General features: G+C 39.3%; 1 protein-coding gene across 3 annotated transcripts in view; it reads left to right on the plus strand.

Moving 5' to 3' along the window:
- The window catches only part of NELL1 (neural EGFL like 1), a 368,190-nt gene extending 343,789 nt beyond the window's left edge, over window positions 1-24,401 (plus strand). For all 3 annotated transcript variants that reach the window (XM_035117428.2, XM_035117446.2, XM_060275202.1), the window contains 4 exons: window positions 4,872-5,065; window positions 14,188-14,364; window positions 17,884-18,108; window positions 22,064-24,401. In XM_035117428.2, coding sequence (XP_034973319.2) covers window positions 4,872-5,065; window positions 14,188-14,364; window positions 17,884-18,108; window positions 22,064-22,114 — 647 coding nt within the window. In that variant the 3' untranslated portion in view covers window positions 22,115-24,401. The remainder of the gene's footprint in view (window positions 1-4,871; window positions 5,066-14,187; window positions 14,365-17,883; window positions 18,109-22,063) is intronic.
- Window positions 24,402-25,399: the final 998 nt, after the last annotated feature.

Consider the following 25,399-nt stretch of genomic DNA (forward strand, 5'->3'; position numbering starts at 1 on the left):
GAAAGTGTTCAGAAAGGGCAACCCAAATGATCAATGGTGTGGAGCAACTCTCCTTTGGGGAAAGGTTACATTTGAGGCTTTTTAGTTTAGGGGAAAAGGCAAAGGGGAGGGACTTGATAGATGTGTATAGGGTTATGCAGGGGTAGACAAAGTAGAAAAGAATAAGCTTCTCTCCCTCCCTCATAGTACTTAGGCCCATCTAATGAAGCTGAATTTTGAAAGATTCTGTCAAGACAAAATAAAGGGCTTCTTCACAAAACACATAGTACTTCACCACCACAAGGTGTGCTGATGGTTTTTAGAAGGATATTACCCAAATTCATGGCAGTTGAGGGGATCCATCACTACTAGCCATGATGGCCGTGCACTCCCTCCAGTGTCAGAGACAGTATATCTCTGAACACCAGTTTCTGGGAATCGCAAGTAAAGTGATCCTTCAAATGGCTCACAAGTGCAATCACTCCGCCAGTTTGAAGAGGAGGAGGAGGAGGAGGAGGAGGAGATTAGGGTCAACTACATTTCCTATGATTCTGATAGGGAATTGATGCATTTGAGCATATTTTAAAACCTTCATTTCCACTTCAACAGCAAGGCAAGCTTGCCTCTGGTTACTGGCTTCTGTCATGAGCAAGGGGGAATGCATTAATTAACTTGTATTATGGGGTAAATGACCAAGATTTGTGGTGATGTTGGGGATCCTTACCATGGTGATGTCTCTAAATGGAGAAGGATTGAAAGCAGGGCCCCATTTAAGGGACTGTAATGGAAGGGTGAGACTATAAGGAAAGAAGAAAAGGCTCATAGGCAAGAAAATCCTCAAGTAGAACAGACCCAGTTTGTTTGGGACTTTCTGCTTCAAAACTAGCTCCTTAAATTGTGTCATGAAGCTGACTAATAATGCAGATGTACATGTATAGGTTTATAATATTTGCCTTGTTTAGTAGTTGAACTTGGAATGGATGCCAATTTTTTGAGCCTTATATTTTGATTACTGGCCAATATTAAATAACAAACACAATAACATAATAGTCTATAATTTGCATTAGGGTCCTAAACGGAGTTATGACAAGGTGTTGGGCTTTTCGCTTTATTATTTGTTCATTGGCAAGGTTTGCAGTTTTTGGCAGTGCTGTTTATGAGCTCTCAGCATGAAGTATTTGGGGGTATGTAAATAGGATGCCTCTTCTCCTTTGGTTATATGTATAATAGATTACGTTGGGTTTTGCAGTGCAAACAGGTCTGTTGTACTGAGAATATGAATAATGTTGGTTTCCATAATTGCCAACATCTGGCTTCTCATAAATCTGTTAAATTGCACGGAAGTAGAATTAGAGTCTGTGTTGCAAGTAAAGCAATTACATGGAACTTCGTTGGCAATATGGCCCCATGCTCATCTGTGAAATTCTTTTTGTTTTGAACTGTAAAATCTATGCCTCTAATCTATTCTTTAGCCCCGATTCATATGTTACACATGGTGTAGAATGAAACCTTAACATAGCAAAGGAAAACATTATTTTGCATCTTTTGAATGCAAAAACACCCAAACATTTTTAACAGAAGTGTAAGTGAAAGCCTACTGAAAAGAGAAACAATGAAAAGAAAGTTAACTAGTTTGTATTTTCCCATTAAAACAATTACTTCTCTATCAATTTATTCATGGCCTTAGTTTTATTACTAGTATATAGTTTTCCTTTTTATGATTCTCTTGCAGCTGGCACACAGTGCATGGTATTTGGTTTGAAGGTACCAGGCCACCTTTTCATTACCTATAGTGCTCCTTTCAAGTACTGTAGCATTCCTTATTACATGGAAAATCAAGGAAAAAAACTAATAAATAATATGCACAGTAATAGTCTTGAAGATGGTCACATTATGGCTATTTATTTTGTCAGAATGAAGCAGCTAAATTATCATTGCAAGAGAGGTCTTCTAGGGAACGAGAACTGTCTAATGGGAACATTGTGGTAAACTGAGACTCAAACTAGGCATTAAGCAGAGCATTGTGATGTATATGTGTGTGCAGCCTGGGGGGAGGTTGCATTTAAACAGAAAACTAGACACAGAGAGGCTTTTTAACCCTTTTTCTTCCTGTCCTTTCCCAACCAGAAATAGACCTTCCCTTGTGGCTCTTTTTCTTTTCTGGCAGCGGGGGAGGGACATGAAACATAATTAAGGGAGAAGCACTTAAGGAGCTTGCAGTGAAGGAGTAACCCTATTATTGATGCCTGGAGTGCACAATTGATATATTCAACAACATTCTAATGGACCATAGAATCGCTGCTTGCCACTTGTGTTGTAAATTGCACATTTCATACTGCATGTAATCTTTTAAATCTAAAGAAAATCTTTTGCTATGCTAATATATGGTAAGATCATTTTTCATATAATATATATAAAAATGTAAAGGGACCCCTGACCATTAGGTCCAGTCATGGACGACCCTGGGGTTGCGGCGCTCATCTCGCTTTATTGGCCGAGGGAGCTGGCGTACAGCTTCTGGGTCATGTGGCCAGCATGACTAAGCTGCTTCTGGTGAACCAGAGCAGCGCATGGAAACGCCGTTTACCTTCCCACTGGAGTGGTACCTATTTACCTACGTGCACTTTGACGTGCTTTTGAACTGCTAGGTTGGCAGGAGCAGGGACCGATCAATGGGAGCTCACCCTGTCACGGGGATTCGAACTGCCGACCTTCTGATCAGCAAGCCCTAGGCTCTGTGGTTTAACCCACAGCACCACCCGTGTCCCATATAGTATAATATATGTAATATAAATATAATATACAGAACAGGAAGTCTAATTGTGCCATTAGCATTGTAGCTAAAAATAGATTTGTGCAAATGGGGCTCATATGTTTTGCCGTTTTTCTGCTGTATTTAATTAACATTGCCACATCTCTAAGAAGAAATGAACCAATAATTTTTGTTTGCTGCTTAAATGTCTATATGCAAACTTTTGAGCTGCTCATTGAGCAGTGAAACAAATAGGACAATCCAAAAGGGTAGACAAAGGGGGACTTACTCCCTTTTCCTATGTCCTTCCAGATAGGGCAGAAGGTGGGAGGGTGCTTTCCTATTTTCTAAGTGGCTGTTGCTATTTTTTCTTGTTTCTGGGGTTTCTTTTTTTCTGAGAAACTTTTCCCTCACAAAAAAATTAAAAGGAGTGGAATAAATTATGCCAGTTTAGAACACCCCTTGTTCTAATTATGCCTGGAACACCCCTTGTGAGCACCTCCTTTTCGCTGTTCATTGTTGGAAAGGAACCTTCTGCAGGAACCTTTCCACAACCTTCAACACCTCCCTCTCCAAAGGTGGACTTTTCTCTCCTCCTCCCTTAGGGAGATCTGATGGATCATAGGGTCTCAGGGACGATATGACTGCAATCTAAGACAAAATAAATTGTGAGCTAAAAAAAGAACACAATGTAAGTGATATTGTTGAGCTTCTGAATCCCCCATCCTCAAAGGCTCTTTTTTAACCTACAGGTAGGGTCACAATTCTGTCTTCTATGCAGCTTTCAGTTAAATATATTGCTGTATCTTCTTTTTATGCTTATTATGCTTCTCCATTGTTGGTGTAGTTTGCACCTCCTCAGCTAAAATGTGTGTGTATGAATGACTGGTGATCCCTGAACTGAAAATCTTTTCAACTTCATGAGTTCTTATCATATAAAGAGGCAATAGCGTCTCTGCTGATTTCCTCAATTGGCCTACAAAGCACACTAACTCTGAAAGTTGTAAACAGGGCTGTTGTTGTAGAATTATTATTGTGAGTGACTCTTGTCTAGAGAGCAAGTGCTACTTTGCTAATGCTCTGTAATTAGATCCACACTCATTTGTCCGTGCCACTTGAATACAAGCCCAGAATAAAGAGACATTAGAAGTACATTTTGCTCTGGATTCCTTTGGGGTTAGAATAAGTGCTTCTTCTACCCAAGAAATATGAGGTGGATTTTCTCTGTTTCACATTTATTGCTACTAACCTAAATTTCAGTCCTTGAGAGGACTGTCTTATTTCTGCTAAAGACAGGTGTTTTATTTCATCTGTAATAGGAACTGGTTCATTTATTATCTTAGCTGTGTTTCTTACATATGAACAGTATAGCATTGGGGGAGTAAAACACGTAAGAGACAAAGTAGGCATATTTAATTGCTCATGCGAGTGGTTTCCTTGTGTCAGCAGTATAGCATTGGAGGAAAGAAGTCTCTGAAATTAGATTACTTGTGATAAAATAATATAACCTTTTTTTTTAACCAACACACTTAAGGCCAAATTGCCTGAAGGTTTATTCATGGAACTTTCCCTTTCCTCCAGACTATATATCTGGCTTTTATTTTTTCATGCTCTGTTTCTAACGTGGGTAAACCCTATGACTGCTGTTAGCATGGAAGTGTATTTGTTCATGCAAAAGTTTATAGCCTTACTACTTCATTTTCCTGTAGAAATCCAAGAATAGCCTGCTACCAGGAGCAATTTACTTCTACTCTGTATATATATATATATATATATATATATATATATATATATATATACTGGTCCCCTTCCGTTATTCTTAAAAAAAAAAAAAGACAACCATCATTGTTTTACGGCTTCGAGAGGCGCACAGTCTCTTAACCATTAAGCATGTAGGAAGAGTTATAATAATGCAAGAACAGAGGTTTCTAAAAGTTGTTTCTTATTTCTTTTACTTGGTTATGATTCAACTAAGAAATAACCTTTAAAAAAATCATTTTAAGAATGTAGGTGTAGAAAGTATATATCCTCTTAGCAAAGCAGGCCTACAAATCCAGTCTCAAGTAACTACTTGATGTTCCCAAAAAACTGTGGATCACACAACTTGCTGAAGCCCAACAAACTCTTCTGTATTGTGCAGATATTGACGAATGTGCCTTGAGGACTCACACTTGCTGGAATGACTCTGCCTGTGTGAACCTGGCAGGAGGATTTGATTGCCTCTGTCCATCTGGACCATCCTGCACTGGTGACTGCACACATGAAGGAGGCTTGAAACGGAATGGCCAGGTATGGACACTGAAGAAAGACAGGTGTTCTGTTTGCTCTTGTAAGGTAAGTTCCCGTTTGATTTTTTAAAACTCTTTTTAATAATCTAATTTCTTCTTTTCCTTGCTTATTTTTCAAAATAAGAAACCCATTTTAAAAGAACTAAATCCATGTCAGACTGCAGGCTGAATTCTTCTAAAATCACCTGGGCTCCCCCTAGAGAGTTGTAATCTGAATTAATCTTTTCTTGGTTCCTAAAAAAAAATAAAAAATGCAAATTCACTCTAGCATGCAGGTTTGCATCCATCCAAAACTGGTATGAGAAAACAAGAAGTAAACTTATCCTGGTCTATACAACTCTTCTATTTATGAAACTGTGAGGAGAAACTTCAGTGCCCTGGGACAGTTGTAGGTGACTGAAAAGATGAACACTGCTGGATGCTAAAAATTACATTTAAGGGAAACGTTTCCCTGTATGATAGCCCTCATTCATACTTTTCACTTATACCTTTCAAACAAAAATGTCCTCACCACCAGAGGTTTGTATGGTGACAGCAACACACACAGCATTTATAGTTCATTAGCATTCAGGGCATTGTTGCAGGAATCCATAAAACCCTGTAAGGTAAATCATTATTATAATCACTAAAATCACCCAGTGAGCTTGTTGCAGAGAGAGAATTTGGACTGGGAATTTCCTAGTTCACAATTGTGCTACATTAGCCCTCATAGCGAATTATGTTTGAGACTCTAAATGTCAAATGTAGTGAATTTGTGAAATATGAAATTTACTTGGAATATTTGTATCAGCAATATTTGCAACAGAAGCACTACTCTCCTGTTGTATTGCAGTTTGGAACACTGGGGATAATATGACCCCATCCTCAAGCAACATTTAAACAATATTTATGATGCAATCATGCATGCAAAATATGGTTTTTAAAAGACTTAATTTTCCTCTTTCCTAAAGCATTACCTGAAAATTTAGAAAGAACCTTGCATTCTTGCAAAAGGAACTGCTGGTGGCAAAAATGGCTCAGTAAACTTATTTATTTCATAAAATTTATACACCACTTGAAAACTTCAAAGTGGTTTACAAAAGAAAAAAACTGTAAAATCAAGAAAAAATTACAACCATACTTTAAAACACACAAAAGTCAAAATACTAAAACATATTAAAATTACCTCAACTTGTGTGCACGTCTCCAGAAGGACTGCTTCACAGTCCGGAAGTAGTTCTTGAGAATGTTATCTTTTGAGGAACAAAATAGGGATATTAATACCATAAAGAGCTAAAATATCATCATTTGGTGGGAGCATTTCAGCTTTTCTGAGCATTCCAAGTCCTAGTGAAGGTATAATATGACTATGCTAAGGCCAGCATATATTGTTTATGGGTCTTAAGACAGTTTATTGCTAGTTAGTCAGGACTATTTATTAAAAGTTATTTTAATATTCTCTAATAACTGGCTCTAGTAAATTATGTATGGATTTTTCTACAGTGCCTTAATTGAAACAGAGTCTGGTATCTTTCACATAAAATAAAACCTCTTTCCATAAAATGTTCTGTTGAATGTACTCTTAGCTCACTGAAATAGCTAACAAAACCCTAATTGTCCAACACTGCTTCATATGTGAATGTGGAATTAGATCGTCCACCCCATGGCCAATGATATCCAATTCTGGCATAATGTGCCCAGGTTTGGATCATGTAAAGACACCTTTTTTAAAATAATAATAATAATTCACAGATAAGTGAGGAAGGGATTACTGCAGCAATCCACCAGTCATAATATTTCATCTAATCCTCTCTAAACATACTGGTATTTGTTCCTATGAATGAGGGCAAAATTTGCTAAAACATTAAAATTCTAACAGCTTAATTAGTTGAGTGCATTCATTACCCAAAGTAGCCTGAAGTAGATTTTCTCTGCTTTCTCAGAGTACATCCCTCAAGCCTTAAGCGAATTATAACAGCATTGGCGGAGCTGTGTTGTCTTTAATCCTGTTTTCTTTCTGCCTCCCCCCCCCCCCCAAATTAAACAGCTTTACTGACTTGGTAGTATGGAAGCTAGTGTTCCCTGAAAAGAGATTCCCAAGATAGACAGTGTGTGGGTGAAAACATGATTTAAATAGTGATGCACATATTTTCATCTGCTTGATTCAAAGTGGAACTCAACAAACCAAATTGCTTGGCCACCGTATAATCTTACCTTTGTGTACAAAAAATAACTATTGAACAATATGCAAATGGAAGGAGCCCTTCCATTTGCAGAAGAGTCTGGTCTGATGCAGACCTCTGCTGATGGAAAGCAGGAAATGTAATCTTCAGGTTCTTCCTTCTCTCTGTAGCCTCCCAGATCACCTTCTAGGCAGTTCTGGGGTGTTCCCCGGCCATCAGGAGCAGATTTTCAGAGGGCCAAGATTGCTGAAGGGGGCAAAGCAGGAATCAGCCAAAATTCCCTCCCTTCTGTTAGTGGTGGTATCCACTGCATCAAAAATTCTTCCTTTAATATAACAGACAAACTGGATTCCACTCCAAATATTTAGAAACGTACCATCTAAACCCAGTTTTCTGAACCCAGTTGCAAATTCTGGCCCTATGACATATGCAGCAGAACAAGAGTCTAAACCTTCCATCACACTCCTACCTGTGAATCTCCGCCCTAATACCTTGTCTGTCTTTTTCAACACATCAGGCAGTTGTGGTAATGGGAGGACCTCTCTTGAGGCCTCTGTTTCTTCCCCTCTCCCTCTTAGTGTCTTTAATGCAGTGCATCATGTGCCGGGGATTCCGGGATTTACCATTCTTAGGCACCTGTGTCCTGGAAAAGACATATCCTAGTGTTTGCTCTGCCTGAAACACTACAGATTATGGAGCACAATGTCTACAACCACGAACTCGAGATGGGTGAACTTTTGAAAATTTGCTTTGGATTCACTTGGAAATTATTTGAGGTTCTTCCCTCCTCCTGCCAAACCAGGAAAAGCTTTCCAAGTCAATTCAAGGGTGGAAATATGGGAGGTTGTATTCCTTCTACCACTGTAATTTATCATGCCTGCACCTCTTTATTATGGCCCCATTAGACAAAGTAGCTTGCATTATATTGAATTGGGCGATAGCTGTCAACCCTCCCATTTTTGGCGGGAAACCCCCAAATTTAAATCTGTTTCCCGCTGCAACCCCGGATTGTAAAATACCCCGTAAATGTCCCGGCTCCCGCCTGCCTGCTCGCTCACTTGCCGAGTGCTGCCGGAAATGCACCCAGTATGCACAGAAGCGATTTCTGGTGCCCAGACATGCGGACACGGACAGCCCGGCACCGAAAGTCGCTTCTGCGCATGTTTGGACATGCGCAAAAGCGACTTCCGGTGCCGTGCCACTGCTGATCCCTTATTTTCCAATCCATAGTTGACAGCTATGAATTGGGCCAGAATAAAGGTGCACCAGCGAGGATGGGGAAAGAAGCCAACTCTGTGAGTCATCTTTCAGCATTACATCGCCTTCTACAGCATCTTTTGCCTGCTCATGTATAAATAAATTGAGCCACTATTCTGTATGGGCCTGATGAAAGACCCTGCAGGGACAAAATACAAAAGTGGTAATGAGGATCCCATGCCTCATGGGGTCCTCGGCTTCTCCCTCACACTTGTTCTTTGCCCCTACAGTGGCTTCAGCGGTCTTTACTGGATGTAAAGAAGGAACAGAGCTCATTTTATTCAATAGGTGAAAAGTGAACAAGCAGTTCTGCTTGGGTTTTCTGAGACTGGCTTAATGAGCTCCAGAGTTCTTTTCCAAGCCTGACTCGGGAATTTCAGCAGCATCTCCAAAGACTTGGGCACCATGGATAACTACATTTCCAAGGGTCCTTAGCACCTGGAATGCTACTGTTTTAGTGCTCAGCATGCCAGGGAGAAAGGAAAGGTGGCCTTACCAGTGACAACTCTCCATTGTGATCCACCACCAGTTAATTGAGAAGAAGGTGATCCACTCTAGTGGCAGTGATTCTGACAATGGAACTGAGAAAACAATTATGATCTGGGTTCAAATTTCATTGCACTTCAAGCTTGGGTTTTAATCACTTGAGGAGGAAGTGGTTAAGTTCACCATTAAGAGTCCCCCTTTCCAGACTTGGGCACGAGCATACAAGCAATAATTAACAGGTCTTGTTTATTGATATAGACCAGGGGAGGCCAACTCTCAAGAGACTGCAATCTACTCGCAGAGTTGAAAACTGGCAGTGATCTACCCCCTTTTGGGGGGTTCAGACCAAAGTTGTTGAGCTTCTTTTAGGAAGGAGGAAGGCCCATTTTGGGGGGGTTCGGGTCAAAGTTGTTGAGTTTTTTCAGGAAGGAGGTAAAATGCTGAGCTTTTTAAAGGGAAGCCACAGTTGTTCAGTTTCTTTGTGGGGAGCCAATGATCTACCAGTGATCTACTGCAGACGTCCAGTGATCTACCAGTAGATCACGACCTACCTGTTGGACATGCCTGATATAGACTACCCTACTAGTAAAGAATGGAAGTGCATTTGTGATTTTAACTGATTCCTTGAACTTGTGCTTATAATTTATACAGGTGAAACTCGAAAAATTAGAATATCATCAAAAAGTTCATTTATTTCAGTAATTCAACTTAAAAGGTGAAACCAATATAGGAGATAGACTCATGACATGCAAAGCGAGATATGTCAAGCCTTTATTTGTGATGTAATTGTGATGATTATGGTATACAGCTGAAGAAAACCCCAAATTCACCATAATCATCACAATTACGCCAAAAAGGCTTGACATATCTTGCTTTGCATGTCTTGAGTCTATCTCCTATATTGGTTTCACCTTTTAAGTTGAATTACTGAAATAAATGAACTTTTCGGCGATATTCTAATTTTTCGAGTTTCACCTGTAGACATTTTGGAAAGGATCCTGGGATCTGTAGTTTGTTAAGAGTGTGGTATCTCTGTGAGGGGTAAACTATAGTGCCATGATTTTAAACCAGAAAAAAACTCATTTGGAAAGTTCTGGACTCTGCTTCCTTGGAGGTTTCTAAGCAGAGGTTGAATGGCCAGCTGTCATGGATGCTTTGGTTGAGATTCCTGCATTGTAGTGGTTTGGACTAGATGTCCCTTGGGACCCATTCCAATTCTACAATTCTATTATTCATCTAACTTTTAAAATAACTTGTTACATAAATTCACCACCAGTTTTTCCTTTATCTAAATCTCTAATTATTCCAAAGTATTAGCTGCTTTCTTATCACTGGGCTCAAATGACATTCATTTTGTAACTTCTCTTGGTGTAATTAATTGAATTACAGGAGTTTTTGGTAGTGGTCATAGTGATGTTGGTCACTGTGGTTTGTTTTTCGTTCCTATTTTATCAGTTGAAAAGAGACTAGATTTCCCACTTGTTCATTCTGTGCACATAGTGGAAGAATTATTTAGAAATTGCTGAGGTTATTTTAAGAGATGGATATTTGACACTCCAAAGCAACAAGAGACTTTGTGCGGTGGAAAAGGCTACATATTTGTGACACTGAAATATTGGGGTCAAATTGCTCTCTGTAGAGTGCAAAGTGAACAGGTCTGTATACAAAACATAGAATACTCTGAGAGGCATAATAATTCCAATGATACTGAAAACTGTGTTGGAAAAATGAAATTCTAATTAAGCCCAAATACCAGTTACATCAAGTATATGGACTAGGTTGCACTACATATTTAATTTGAGTAATTTAATTTCATTATCACTAATGAATCATTGCAAAACTTGAGTGATGCTGAACTCTGCACTGGTGTATGCAGTGCTTTTCTTCTAGAAGAAAAGGTGTGTGTGCTGCATATGCTTGAGTACCCCCAGAAAAAAGCACTGGGTGTAAGCTTCTTTCATACATTAAAACCAGCATTCTTGCTCTTTGAAACATGGGCAACGTTTGAGCTCAAGGTGAAGTAGCTGTGTGACAATGTAGCTTGACATTTACTATGCCACTGATAACTGATGTACATTTTCACATTTGAACTGCAAAGTTACTGTATTCTCACCTGGAGATAATGGTTGTCTCTTCAGAAGTTCAGCAGCACAGTGAGTCTCAGCAGCTGCTGTGCCAGCTGCTTCTTGGGTCTACCTGTCTCTTTTCTTCACCCTACTGTAGGAAGCACAACTTTGAGAGATAGTATTGCCTATGAGTAGGTGGGAAAAGGAGGGTAGGTGGCAAGGCTGAAGCAGCAGCAGAGGAGCCTTTGTAATTACTGTGCAGTCTCCTCTTGTCACACAGAGTCTTATAGCAGCAGTGTCCTCCTAGCTGCTTACATAGGGAGCAGTGATGTGAGTTTGAGGCTGCAGAGGCACGCCAGTAGGAGCATTAGGTTCATTGCACTAGGGTGCCTGTGCAGCCCAAATCTTACTACCACCTTGCCCCCCCTTCCTTGGTTAACAATAGTGCATTGGTGCCAGAGGCTACTGCTGTCACTCTGCCCCACTGGGCAAGTCATTCCTGCTACGATGCCTGAAGAAACAGATCTGTTATATGCTGTTGGGACCCTTGCCAGCCAGCCACTGAATAGACTAATCCAACTGAAAGCCCTATTCTTAAAAGCAGTTGGGTGGGTGGTTTTTTTTTGGTTTGTTTGTTTTTGCTTGAATTAACTGTTCAGCAAATGAAAAACCCACTACCTAATTTAAAATAATTCATTAGTATTCTAGATTTCAGGTCATTTTTTAAAAAATTTAAAATACTTTATTGTTTAAAATAATACAAAACATAACATAAATATGACATAAGTACAACATAATTTTTTCTTCTCATCGAGTTGTATGTAGAAAAAATACAAAAAAACAAAATACATAATTCAAAATAAATTCTTCTTCACAATGTGAACAGTATGCCATCCTTATATTTCATCCTATTTCTTCCCTCTTGGATACTTCCCGTCCTTCTAGATTTCAGTTCAATGCAATGCATGTAAAAGCATTGAAATTATTTATTCACCTATAATAACAGGTAGAGTTTCCAGCACAATTCCTATAATTATCATCCCCACAATTTGAATAAACTCATTTTCCCTTTTCCATCAAGACAACGCATACTTTCGTTTTTACATTTTAAAACAATATAGATGCTCTCATTATCATAAGGATTTTAATTTAATCTGTGGCCTCTGAAATGTGCAGGATCCTATGCAAGGAGTAAATATTTAGCAGTTGTGGTATTAAAGCTTCATTTCCGAGAGGTATAAATAAAAACTTTTTCAAAAATCAGTTGGAGAACATGAGCCAATCTAGAGTGAAGCACTTTTACATCCTGATTTCAGCGAGAAAGGAATGTGAAATTGTGCTGGGTTGTTACGGTAGATATGGTGACATAGTCTCCTACTACTTCCTCTGTTGGGTTTTTTTACAGCTTGACTTACAGTTCAACAACTATAACTAGATATAACTGAAGGTGAAAGGATGATAGGTTCCTCCATTAACTTGCTGTATTAAATTCCTCTGACAGGCCTGGTTTTGCAGTGTAATGCATTTTTGTTAAATTAATGGTGCCACCTGTTCAGCCAAAATTTATTGAAAATATTATCTCTACAATTACATGATTATTCAAAAATGTGGGAAGAAAATTGTTGCTTCATGATACTCATTATGTGACTAATAGAAAAATTTATTCATTCAGAATGCACCCAAGAAAATATTTGCAAGGGCAATGGTTTAAAGTGTTCATTTGGGCAGAAAAAAGTGGTAAAGTTAAGAACTTGTCTATTCACCCATAGCTTCATAGCTTCCAAAGATGAAATTTGAGAGCATATTTATTTTCTTGTATAAGTGGAAAGAGTATCCACCTCAATTTGGTTAGTTTAGCATATTATAAATGTTATCAGACAAGGAACGCGTGTGGCGCTGTGGGTTAAACCACAGAGCCTAGGGCTTGCCAATCATGTTGGCGGTTCGAATCCCCATGACAGGGTAAGCTCCCGTTGCTTGGTCCCTGATCCTGCCAACCTAGCAGTTTGAAAGCACGTCAAAGTGCAAGTAGATATACTGTTCTGGCGGGAAGGTAAACGGTGTTTCTGTGCGCTGCTCTGGTTCGTCAGAAGTGGCTTAGTCATGCTGGCCACATGACCCGGAAGCTGTATGTTGGCTCCCTCGGCCAATAAAGCGAGATGAGTGCCACAACCCCAGAGTCGTCCACGACTGGACCTAATGGTCAGGGGTCCCTTTACCTTTAAACTAACCAGAATAAAACAAAAACCCCAATATTGGCTAGAAAAGTGAAAGCAGGAAAAATGTAGAAACTAGCTGCTGCTTGATACATTTTTGGCCCCTCCTTGGAACAGAAATAATCTTGTCTTTGAAGTCTGTGGGAATACTCATAGTATTTATTTAAGGCATTCCAGAACCAGGATCAATGTGAATCTGGATCTTCTCAATGTGTGTCACTCTGCTGGTGAAAGTCATCTATCAATAGAAAGTAGAGGGAGGTAGTTTACAGCTGAGAGGTCTGCTGGAGCATATTTAGGGGACGGAGGGATGGGAAGAAGAGTTGCTGATATTGTCTCCTCCCCATTCCACCAATGGATGCGATGTCGTCTGTAAGTGGAGCAACATACACTGCATTTCACCCAACAGTTGATGCCATCATAGAGCAGATGCCATCAGAATCCTTGCCAGTTTTCACTCTTTAAGTCCACATGGCACTGAGTCCAATACAAATTTCTTACTTGGGTGTTTACTGCTAATGCATCAGTTGAAATCAAAGAAAAGTACATGAATGTTTATGAACAAATATTCTTGCTTCTTTGAATAAATATCATTGCAATACATACAAACACTAAATTTAGGATTGTTTCCAAAGGTGCTCCATCATATTTGGAAGGCAAAAGTGAAACTAAATCCAGAGGTGTTCTTCCATTTATGCAAGAGTCTGTGCAACCTCATTCACAAGCAGAACTATGAGAATTGCTAGAGAAGATACTTTTTTATAATAACTGTGTCACCTCTTGCCTGTTATAGAACAATGAGTATGGTATGAGTTTCTGGAGACTATTGAGCTTCCCAATCACTTGTATTTGTGAACTGTACAGTATAATGAGTAAAACTATAAAATGCAAATTGCTAACACACATTGCTAGGCATTGCCCCAATTTTATCTATCCCTTATTTAGAAACACTTAATACTAATGATTATTGTTTCTTGACAGGATGGCAAAATATTTTGTCGACGAACTACGTGTGATTGTCAGAATCCCAGCGTTGATTTTTTCTGCTGCCCAGAATGTGATACCAGAGTCACCAGTCAATGCTTAGATCAGAATGGGCACAAGCTGTACCGAAGTGGAGACAATTGGACATACAGCTGTCAACAGTGCCGTTGTCTGGTATGGAAGCCAATAAAATATTTTTCTTAAGAGATGCAAGAGCAGTAAAAGATTGATGAACACACCGTACTGGAAAATAAAAAATGCATACTGTTAACATTCTTCTTTTCTCATGACACAAAATACAGTATGGAAAGCTCTATACAGTGGTACCTGGTTCTCGAATGTAATCAGTTCTGGAAGACCGTTCGAGTTCTGAAACATTCGAAAACCAAGGCGCAAAGGGCTGTCTGAAAATTCAATTAAGAAACACGCAGCGGAAGCATTTACTTCCGTGTTTTCGGCATTCGGGTTCCGAAACATTCGTCAACGGAGAACCAAGTACCACTGTACATATATTTGAAGGTGCATAGCATGATCTGAAGTTATGGCTAAATGGTGATGAAATCTATCACATTTTCCCATTAAAAATAGCAAGTTTTTTAAAAGTGCTTATTTGACTTACTTCTTCAACATAAATGCAGCTTCTTCAAAGGAATTACAATGGTCACCATTTTGGTCTGGGCATGAGGAAAAAATGTAAAGCTTCCATCAGCTTTATTTTGTGTCTTTTCCTCTGCAACGTATTATTCTGAACTTTCATAAAGGTAGAGGTTAGAGGGGTCATCATGAATTAAAGACCATCAAGACTTATGCACTCAAAGGATTGATCTCTTCACCTTACAGAATACATACATGTTAAGACTATAAGAAGCAGAGCTGTATTTTACTTTAGCCTAGGGCGACATTTGCATACCAAATTGTCCAGGAAAGCCTGCCGGTTTTAAAAAGAAAATGCCTATTGCTGCTGAAACAAGTTTGGAGGTAATAGCAGGTTTTATTGAGAAAACAGATAGCTGTATTTCTAAATTGAAAACTGTGAGAGGGCTTTGCTGTCTACTTCAGTTACCGTGCCCTGATCCAGCTGGGGCTTCCTAGGGATGATTGCACAAACATATATCCATGCAAATGTGTGCTGCTCATACCCATTCTTAGGCTGAAAAGCCTCAACCAGGAACTCCAAATATTTGTTTGGGGGAACAACTGAATTCAACATTCTTAGTTAGTGGACCCTTCTTCATTAGAGGCTTTTAAGGAGAGACTGGATGACTACCCATATGTAATCCCTATGTCAGCAGAGGGATGGAGATTCTCCCAATAAGTCATTATCAGTAATTAGAAATTAAGGCTAGAAAATGTGGCTTCTCAGTTTCAAAATCTGTGTAGTGCAGCAGCTAACTGTGAACAAGGAAATCACTACAGGAAATCTTGCCTCTGCTGTCAATTCGTTCTGCTGCTTTTGGCAACCCATCCCTCTGCAGTCTTCCTCATGTAATATGGAAATAATACTACCCAAAGCAATTGTAAAGATTACTAATACTATGTTATATCAAAATCACTATTGTGATATTGGAACCTTTTACAATATATCTGCAGAAACAACAAAAAATATGGACTCGCTGGCAGGATTTAAATAAACAGAGAACAAGAAATATAACAATGTGATAACATAGAATTGTATCATTTGATGCAATAAACCAGAAATGGAAGCTGAGGGAAGTCAACAGGGAGGGGGGAACTGGAAAATGAATGTTTAATAATGATATTGGATATTTGTTATGAGAAAAGAAAATCAATAAAATTATTATTTTTTAAATACTACAATATCAACTCTGTAAAGGACTATATACATGCTTTGTTGTTGTTGTAGTAGTAGTAGTAGTAGTAGTAGTAGTAATATAATGCTTGGAAATGGTTGGAGGGGCGGAAATCACCAGAGTCCAAAGAACAGGGCTTTTCAGTGCCACATATTCACTACAGTGACTTCGGAGCTTCAAAAACAAGTGGTGATGCACAGAATAAGTAACTAAAGAATGTTAAAACTTCCAGTGGACGTCACAAGCAAAGCACATTTTAGGAACTATAGTTTACCTTTCACAGAGAAACCTTTAACAAACTACAGTGCCCATAATTCTTTGAAAGGGGGAAAGTGCTTAAAGGTATAATGTGTATGTTGCCTAATACAGTTTATCAGATCCTGATACCATAGGAATGCAGTACCGGCCGGGGGGGGGGGGGGGAGGATCTCCATACTTCTTGTTGTGAGAACTTGACAGTGTGATTCCATGTTTGCTTATTCAAAAGAAAGCTCCTGGACTTCTTTAGGACAAAGAATCTATAATGAATCTAACACTTAAAAGCGAAACAAAATCCTAACAGTAGCAAATGCACAATATGCTACATGTTTAAACTGGCAGCAAAAAAATAGGTGTTAGACTTTAAAAGACTTCTGAAATAATAATAATAATAATAATAAATGTTCCTGTTCCTCCAAGAGGAGTCCAGCCCCGTCCAGAATAGGTTGAATCACCTTACCTTTCTCAACAGTGACTCTGTCTAATCTGAATTTCATGGCATTTTTGGTTGCAAATGCTGCAGAGTAATGCAATGAATTATTTATCATTGTATCCTGAGGTGTCAGTTATCATATGATTTCTGGATGAGTTAACTACTGTGCCATTATCTCTTAGTGTTTGTAAACTACTACATAGCATTTAGCCTAAACACTGTCAATAGCTAGTGGCAGTACTGGAGTACCGTACTGATGTGATAATGGTTTCCTTTTGTTAAAATGAATTTACATAGCCTCATAGATTGCTTAAAGAACATAAGAAGAGCCTGCTGGATCAGGCCAATGGTCAAACTTGGCCAGCATCCTGTTCTCACAGTGGCCAACCAGGTGCCTGTGGGAAACCAGCAAGCAATTTGTGCTGAAGATGCACATCTGCATAACAGGGCTATGAAATCAAGACAAAAATGTGCTTCAGAATTCAACCATTTGTGGCTTTTCATTCAGAAGCTCTATATTATCATATCACCTAGTTCAGCAAATGAGTCTCATATACTGTCGTACCTTGGTTGTCGAACGCCCTGGAACTCAGATGTTTTGGAACCCGAATGCCTGTCTGGGCTTCCTCGGCTTCTGAGACTGGGCTTCCTCGGCTTCTGATTAGCTGCAGGAGCTTCCTGCAGCCAATCAGAAGCAGTGATTTGGAAGTCAAACGCTTTGGAAGTTGAATGGACTTCCGGAACGGATTCCGTTTTTCTCCCAAGGCACAACTGTGCAGCAGCATGTCATATCCACATCCCTAGTTGGAGGTCTGCATTTATCCATCAAAGATGTGTGCCTGGTCCTTAACCTGCTGTAAATGTGATGCCCAGCAGCACTGCACTGTTTAGACTACTGCCAGATCAGAATATGCCTATTTTGTAAGTGAATTTCAGTCAGGAATGGAGAACTTGTGCCCTTTGAGATACTGAGGTACCCCAACTCCCACCAGCCTCAGCTATTATGGCTAATAATGGAATAAGGGGAGTCCTATTCCAGCAGCATCCGGGGGGGGGGGGAGGTTCCCCACCCCAGTTTTAGGTAATGACTCAAGCCTAACAGTAAAAGTTAATCAAATAAGTAGTTGCTATTGGTGTTTTGTTTCATAGTTTGATGTAACTTACTGTGGGTCTCTCTCTCTGTTTTCACAGGAAGGTGAAGTAGATTGTTGGCCGCTTGCATGCCCCACTCTCACCTGTGACTTCACAGCAATATCAGAAGGCGAATGTTGCCCTCGTTGTGTCAGTGATCCTTGTTTGGCTGATAACATAACCTACGATATCAGAAAAACTTGTCAAGATGGCTATGGAATAGCACGACTCAGTGGCTCCGTATGGACAATGCTCGGGTCTCCTTGTACAACTTGCAAATGCAAGGTATTTGATAGCAAAAGGTGGAGGAGGGGAGGACGGTGAACAGAATTTGTGTGTAGGAGTCAGACTCTTTCCCTAGGAAGTTTGCTTTTAGCTGCCACTGACAGCAGTGAGCTGCAACGGAAGAATGAGAATGCAGTAACAAAAATTATGCAATTTGTGTAATGGTAATTGTTTGAATATTATCCAGGGAGATAGGACCAGAAATATTCAGTAGGCTTCTTCTACAGCTTTAAAATAGTCTCTCTTAAAGCCCTGCAGGTATTCTTAATATGCATGTAGAATAGTGATGCTAATAACTAGTAAACATTTTGGACATTTATAAATATGTATTTTCAAAAATAACCTGCCTGTTAGCAAGGCACTTACAGTAATACCAATTGCAGGGCGCAATATATTTATGTTGCATTCATTTTGAATCCCTTTTGCTTCTTGCTCTATTTCCTTACAGAGACAAGCAAAAATTGAAGGTAAAGGGTAGAAATACACATTTATTCTCTAAAGCAGGAAAATCATGAGAAACACAAATCCTATTTTGTAGCTTGGTTTTATAAACTTTCTGGAGTATAATTCACTATTCATGGTGGAATGAATAAAAATGGAATATTAAACAATGGAGACGACAACCCTCAAGACACACATTTTAGATTAGTGAAGAAATGGCCCATTTGAAGTTGTGAGGTTTCAGAATTGTCACTATAGTCATAATCACTGCCAATAGAATCTAGAATTACTCAAAATTCACTATTAGAGGTGGTCCAGGATACTTTTTTGAGGGTGTGGGGGGGAGTTCCTGCCACATTTATTTATATTATTTATTTATATTTCAACTTCCTTCCATTTCCTTAAAGTGGCATACATGGTTTTCCTTTTCCCCATTTTATTCACACAGCCCTATGAAGTAGGTTAGGCTGTGGCGTAAGGTCACCCAATGACCTTCATGGCTGAGTAAGATCTGATCTCCCAGGTCCTAGCCCAACACTCTATTCTAGCAGTGCTTCCCAATAGATACAGGAAACCTCCCCAACTCACCACCTGTTGGCACATAAAACCCGGAAAGTCCTCACCCACTTAAAGAAGCCCTCCACTCCTCCAAAAGATTAATGTCAACGGCATGCAAGAGCTCCAGGCCTCATATTGTTGTGATGTCTGTCACTAGTTCTGTGGCATTGTCCTATACGCACCTTTCTAAAGCCATTATAGTTCAGGGCAAGAAAATTTCACTGTGAATGTAATTGATACCAAAAGGACATCCTTTTGAGAAATCTTGAAATAACCTCTTATGTATCACTTCATCTACTTTAGCTCTCAGAAATACTATAATGCACTTAGTGCAATTAGCATCCGTTATCATCCAAGGTTATGCTTTTTATTTAAAATGAGAAGAAAATGAAAGTGTACCAAAATAGTAACTTTTTACAGTGACTAACATGCAGCACTTGAGCAATGCATGTTAATCAAATAATGATTTCTTGTTCTTTTTACACCATCCTCCTGGAGGGAATTGCTTTCCTTTGATCCTTTCTAGATCACTGAAAGTACCAAATGCTGTTTTATGAAATGCTGTATAAAATACTGTAACTGGGTATTCTTCGCCATTTTCTCATGCACAGTGCAGCAATAAGCCATGGCTGGAGTATTTGAGCTTTAATTCATTTGATTTGCTTTCTTGCCCTTGGGGCTCTTTCTCCAAGGCATTGCACTGAGCTGTGACAGGGGAATATAGTTGCTTCCATTTGTGTATCTCTGAGGTTCAGATGTCACAGACTCAAATCATATGGCAGCAGAGATAGGATTAGTATGGTATTGAATTTGCTCTGTTTGCCATGTGGATTAAGAGTTCCATGCACCTGGTGAAAGCAGGCAGGAAGCTGCTCTGTATATCAGACACTTCAAGAGGCATCTTTGTTAGTTACTTCTTAACAAAACATACTGTCCCAAGTTACCTGAACAAGCTTAATAAAATCAAACTCAACATGATGAATAGATATAAGTAGCTCCATGACTGCAGACCAAATGTACACATCAGTTAAGTCATTAAGAATCTGTAGCTTGTGAATTCCAGCTATAGTTGTAGCTCTTAGTTATCTAAACACCAATATGAAGCAGTTCCCTTTAACCCCAATGATTCCTGAAAATTATTGTGACTGTACCTCACCACAAGAAGTGCCAAACAAGACCATTCCATAATTCAAAACTCTAGATATACAGATATAATCCCACTGGTCCAAATGGTTCAGTGTGCACAAGAGGCTATCCCGATCAATAGTAACTAGGGAGCAAGTGTCTTAGGCTGAAAGCCTAATCCCACTTACCTGGGAGCAGGCCCCATGGCATTTAGTAGCACTTACAGCTGAATAGACAAGGTTAAAACTGCACTGATTCTTAACCGGGGGGGGGGGGAGGGGGGGAAGAGTTACCTACTTCTCTTTGAACCACTTCAGTATTCCTATGTTAGAATGCCAAGCTTTTGATTTGCTAAGCTTTCAGAGTGGTAATTCAATTTCACAAGAATGTGTCTAAGAATATGTTTAGTGGAATGAATCCAACTAGTTGGAAGTAAGCAAACCTTACTAAAACGAGACTTTTTGGAACTGACCATTTAGCCTGAGAAAATTAACAATTCCCATTCTCCATCAGAGAACAGCTAAGAGGCTGCACATGTGAGAAAGAATAATCTCTCAGGAAATATTATTATTTTTCTTTGAAACATAGATATATTAGTACTCATGCCAAGAAAATGCTGTAAGCTATCTCCAAGCAAAGAAGAGAGTTGGAGGAAGTAGTATAGGAAGGTTCTGCATAGCTGCTCTTAATTTACTAAGCTTAAAAGGAAATTGTTGCCATCTAGCCAACAAGATCTGAATCAACATTTTTGGGCATCAAAGTAAATCATCCACCCTCCTTAGAATAGTCAACTTTATACATTATCATGGGCCAGTCTATAGAATGGCATAAGTCTTCCCATCATGCAAATAGCCTCCAGTTTAAGTGAAGCAGCTCTATGTAAATGGCTGCTTGTGCAGAAGTTCACTTCATGTGATCTGTTCCCCCCTCCCACCCTTTTTTGAAGGGTAATAATGTGAACAGACCCTTTGTGGAATTAGATTTTGCATATGAGTCACGCGATCTATTTATTGAGCACCATTTATAAACTGGTTAATGTTTTTTAAAAAAATCTTAGCGGTATATTGTCTAAAATATATATCATTAAATCAAGAACAAAACCCCCAACAAGCCAATGAAACAGGCCATAGAAAAACATACCCTATGATGCAGGATACAGTGCCACAGGTAGAATTTCCTGAGATGATCTAAGTAACTTTCAGGTCTAGACCGGAGCAGGTGGTCTTTCAGGTAACCTAGTCCCAAGTTGTATGTTAACAAGAAGACCTTGAATGCATGGCTGCTGATTGGCAGCCACTGCAGTTCCCTCACCACAGCTGTTAATACGGCCATAGCATTCTGTACTAGTTGCAGCTTCTAGCCCAATCTCAAGGCAAGCCCTACATAGAGCACACTACAGTAGTCCAACCGTGAGGTTATCAACACATGAATCACAGTGACTAAGTGATCTCTGTCCAGGAAAGGGCGTAGCTGACATACCTGCACAAGCTAATAATAGGTCCTCCTCACCTGAGTCTTCAGTAACAGAGATGGTGTTGCACCCCTCAAACTACACACCTGTTCCTACAGAGAGTGCAACCCCATCTATGTGATGGAGGAGTTCTGCCACCCCTCCACTATATTACTGCAGCACTGGCCCTTGGTAAACGCACAAAGCAGGACTCTTGACGATAAAAAGAAGTCTTGGTTGTCTCATCTTTGGGGGACTGAATTGCAAAATGTTCATTTCCTGAGTCTATGTTTTTAGAGCCCATGTCATAGTAGCCATATTCACTGGTTGTGCTAATTGCATTAATGCATTTTATTTTCTTTGTTGTCTCTCTCCTCACAGAATGGAAATGTGTGTTGCTCTGTGGATTTAGAATGTCTTCACAATAACTGAAGTATAAAGCTGGGACTATTCCTATCGCGAGGCAAACGGATGCAACTTCCCACTTGCAAAATGAATGCAGTTGTAAGAGATGGGAGTTTTATACAATAGACAATTACCAAAGTCTCCGCCTAAGGAAGATATTTGGGAGTTGCCTTTGGGACCTACCACTACATGCTCAACCTTGCTAGGCTTCTCTCGGGTGACTTTTACAGTACAATACATATAAATCAATGGTTGTTAAAAAGTTTTGAGTGTTGTAAATTACACCCTTTTCCTGTCAAATCATTTGCAAATGCATTGAAATTATTTCATCGGTAAAATACAATGTATTGATTTGTTTACTTTGTGTACAAAACCAACATTATGGAAACTCCCATTTTATTTTAGGTTAGATCAAGGTCCTACAAAGTAAGGCTGCCTGCTGTGGTTTCGTCCCATACTATTGCCTATTTAGTTCTGAGGTCCCTGTCTGATGTATTTATGAAAATATGTATGTATGTACAGTCAAATTGCATAGTACTTATATTTCATAGCTGTCAAACATTGTAAAACATTCCAAGGTACATTTGACTTGTACATGCTGGAAGTAATCAAACCTCAGCCTATCTTTATGAAAGAAACACACAAATATATAAAAAGGGATAATGTCACAAGTTTAATGAAGTGGCAAAAAGCATATTTTTTTGCAGACAAAAGAGCTAACAGCAAAATTCCTGTGTGGAGGGGGAAAGAAAGGATGACACAGTTTTCATCAGTAGTGTTCCAGAACGTACCCAGAAAACCATGGCATTTATCAACATTAGGCTTAGCAGAATGTTGTAGTTTACAAGTCAAACAACAAATATTGGATGTGGGTGTAATTCAGTTAGGGTTGTGCAGCATTCAATAAAGCAATCAAAGGGCTTTACACTTCTAGATTTTAAGTGAATGGGTGAGATTTTGATATCTGTTAAATTGGTATATGTTTATAATCTCTCCCCCATGTAGTTGCTTTAGCATAATAAAGTCTGCCATCCTCCATTATGTATGCCATAACGAACAAGTTCATCTCTATTTGTACTGTGTTACAGCTTACAAGGAACAGTGTAAATGTCACTGCATTTAACTATAATTTCAGCATACATCCACCTTGGCAGTATGCTAGCCTTGGAAGAAAGGTGGACCACTACACGTTCCAGTTTTCATTAAATGTAATATAGTCACCAAACAACCTTGTCCTCATTCCCCACATCTTCTGACATTCAAAAAAAGATCTAATTTATTAAGTTAGCCATCTGTAAAAACGCTGTTTAAAATCCTAAACTTAAGCAGAATTGTAATTAAAACTTTGAAATGTGCACAAAGGTTAAGTTTGAATGATAGGTAGCTGCTTTGATTTTGCAAGGCTAAGATGTCGATAGCACTAAAGCAAAATCTGTCTCAGCTTAAAACTTCAATAGATTCAGTCCTATCCAACTGGTTCCCATGCATAGATTGCCTCCCACAGCATAGCAGGTACACCAGACTGCTGAGTGGGAATTGGGGAGGTAAAACCCCCCACTTCCAGATAGGCTAGTTGCATACAATGTTGACCTTGATCTTTGAATCTTTGAGTGCGACAACAGGATAGGTTTGTTTGCTTGTTTATTGATCTACCAAAAACAAAAACCAACCTTGTTTGCTTTTCACTATACTTGCTAAGCAGAGGGGGGAGGGACATACAAACGCTCCTGCACTCCTAGAACTTAGAACCGAGGTGCTTATTGTTCTCATTCTGCTTTTGCTGTGCAGGGTACTCTTTATTTTTATTGCTTATATCTAACTGCTTGGCCAGAACGAGAGTCTGGTGGCAAGCTTAGCAAGTACACATGACATTTGTGGAACAACTGTTTTAATCAAGAACTGTAAAACTGATTTTGAAAAGAATAGTGGACATTGCTCTGCATTATATTGTGCACAGAGCACAATATAATTATACATTATAATTATAATTACAGAACAGTATGGAAGGTCTGCAGTCATGTGAACTTTCTGAAGCCTATTATAGGAATGGATTTTTTAAAAAAATGAATATGACAACACATTCATGCTATATCACAGTATACTTTTTAGCATCCAACATAAAAATAAAGCCTTCAGGCCAGTTTTTTTGGTACACAGGTGGGTCAGTGGTTAATGGTACAGGCCCTGCTTTTGTTTTCCTCTAATGTCCAAGAATTCCTTCATGCCCCCTGAAGACAACAAAGAAGGCCCTATTTGTATGGGACTCCATGCCAGCTCAGAGTTTCTCTTTTCTTTCTATCAATTGCCCCCTTTTTAGCATCCCCTATGTGTTGATTTTCATTGTTTTAATGATAGTATTATAAAGTTGTGTTTTATAGGATCCACAAAGGACATTTGTAAATCGCATCATTAATCCATTTTGTAAATCATGTTGTAAACCCCAATGGTAATTCAACTGAAGGAAATGATGCAGTGGTTTGGGATGTAAAAGGGAGTGATTTAAAACTTGTGGCATCTAAATAAACTCCTATGTACAGAGTTCCTGGCCTCAGCCTTTTTTCTTTGAAACTGTGCATGCATTGCAAACATGTTAATAATATGAAGAGAGGGATGCTGGATCAGACAGAAGCCCTTCTAGCCCAGCATCCATTCTTATGGTGGCCAGAAGCCTATGGGAAACCCACAAGCACTCCCCCCCCCCCCGTGTTTCTATACAAGTAGCATTCCGGGGCATACTTCCTCAGATGTTAGAGGCAGCACACAGCCATTTATAGCCTTATCTTGTCTAACTTTTTAAAGATCATCACTACAGGAGAGAAATCCATAGTTAAACTGTGTTTTATGAAGACCCACTTCCTGTTTGTCTGTCCTGAATTTTCTAACAATTCATGTTCTTTGGATGCCCCCAAGTCCTAGTACTATGAGAAAAGTGGGGAGAGTTTTCTCTGTCCACTGCTCCACACCACACATGAATTGAAATTGCGCACTCACATGCCACTTTCACTCATTTCCTAAACTAAAAGCCTCAGCTGCTTTTTCCCTTGGGAGAGTTTCTCCAGCCCCTTAATCATTTTAGTTACTCTTCTCTCTCTCTCTCTCTCTCTCTCTCTCTCTCTCTCTCTCTCTCTCTCTCTCTCTCTCTCTCTCTCTCTCAACTTAAAGCTTGATTAGAAGTGTAAGTGTATATAATGCTCAAGCCTCTCATGAAAATAAGGAGGGAAAGTACAATTTTGAAAGAATGGTGTTAATTCTGTTTCATGATTCAACCACATTCACACATACAATAAATTTTGACAATTCCCAGATTACTCA

Source organism: Zootoca vivipara, chromosome 1 (assembly GCF_963506605.1).
Source record: "Zootoca vivipara chromosome 1, rZooViv1.1, whole genome shotgun sequence".
In the NCBI taxonomy this organism is placed as follows: Eukaryota; Metazoa; Chordata; class Lepidosauria; order Squamata; family Lacertidae; genus Zootoca; species Zootoca vivipara.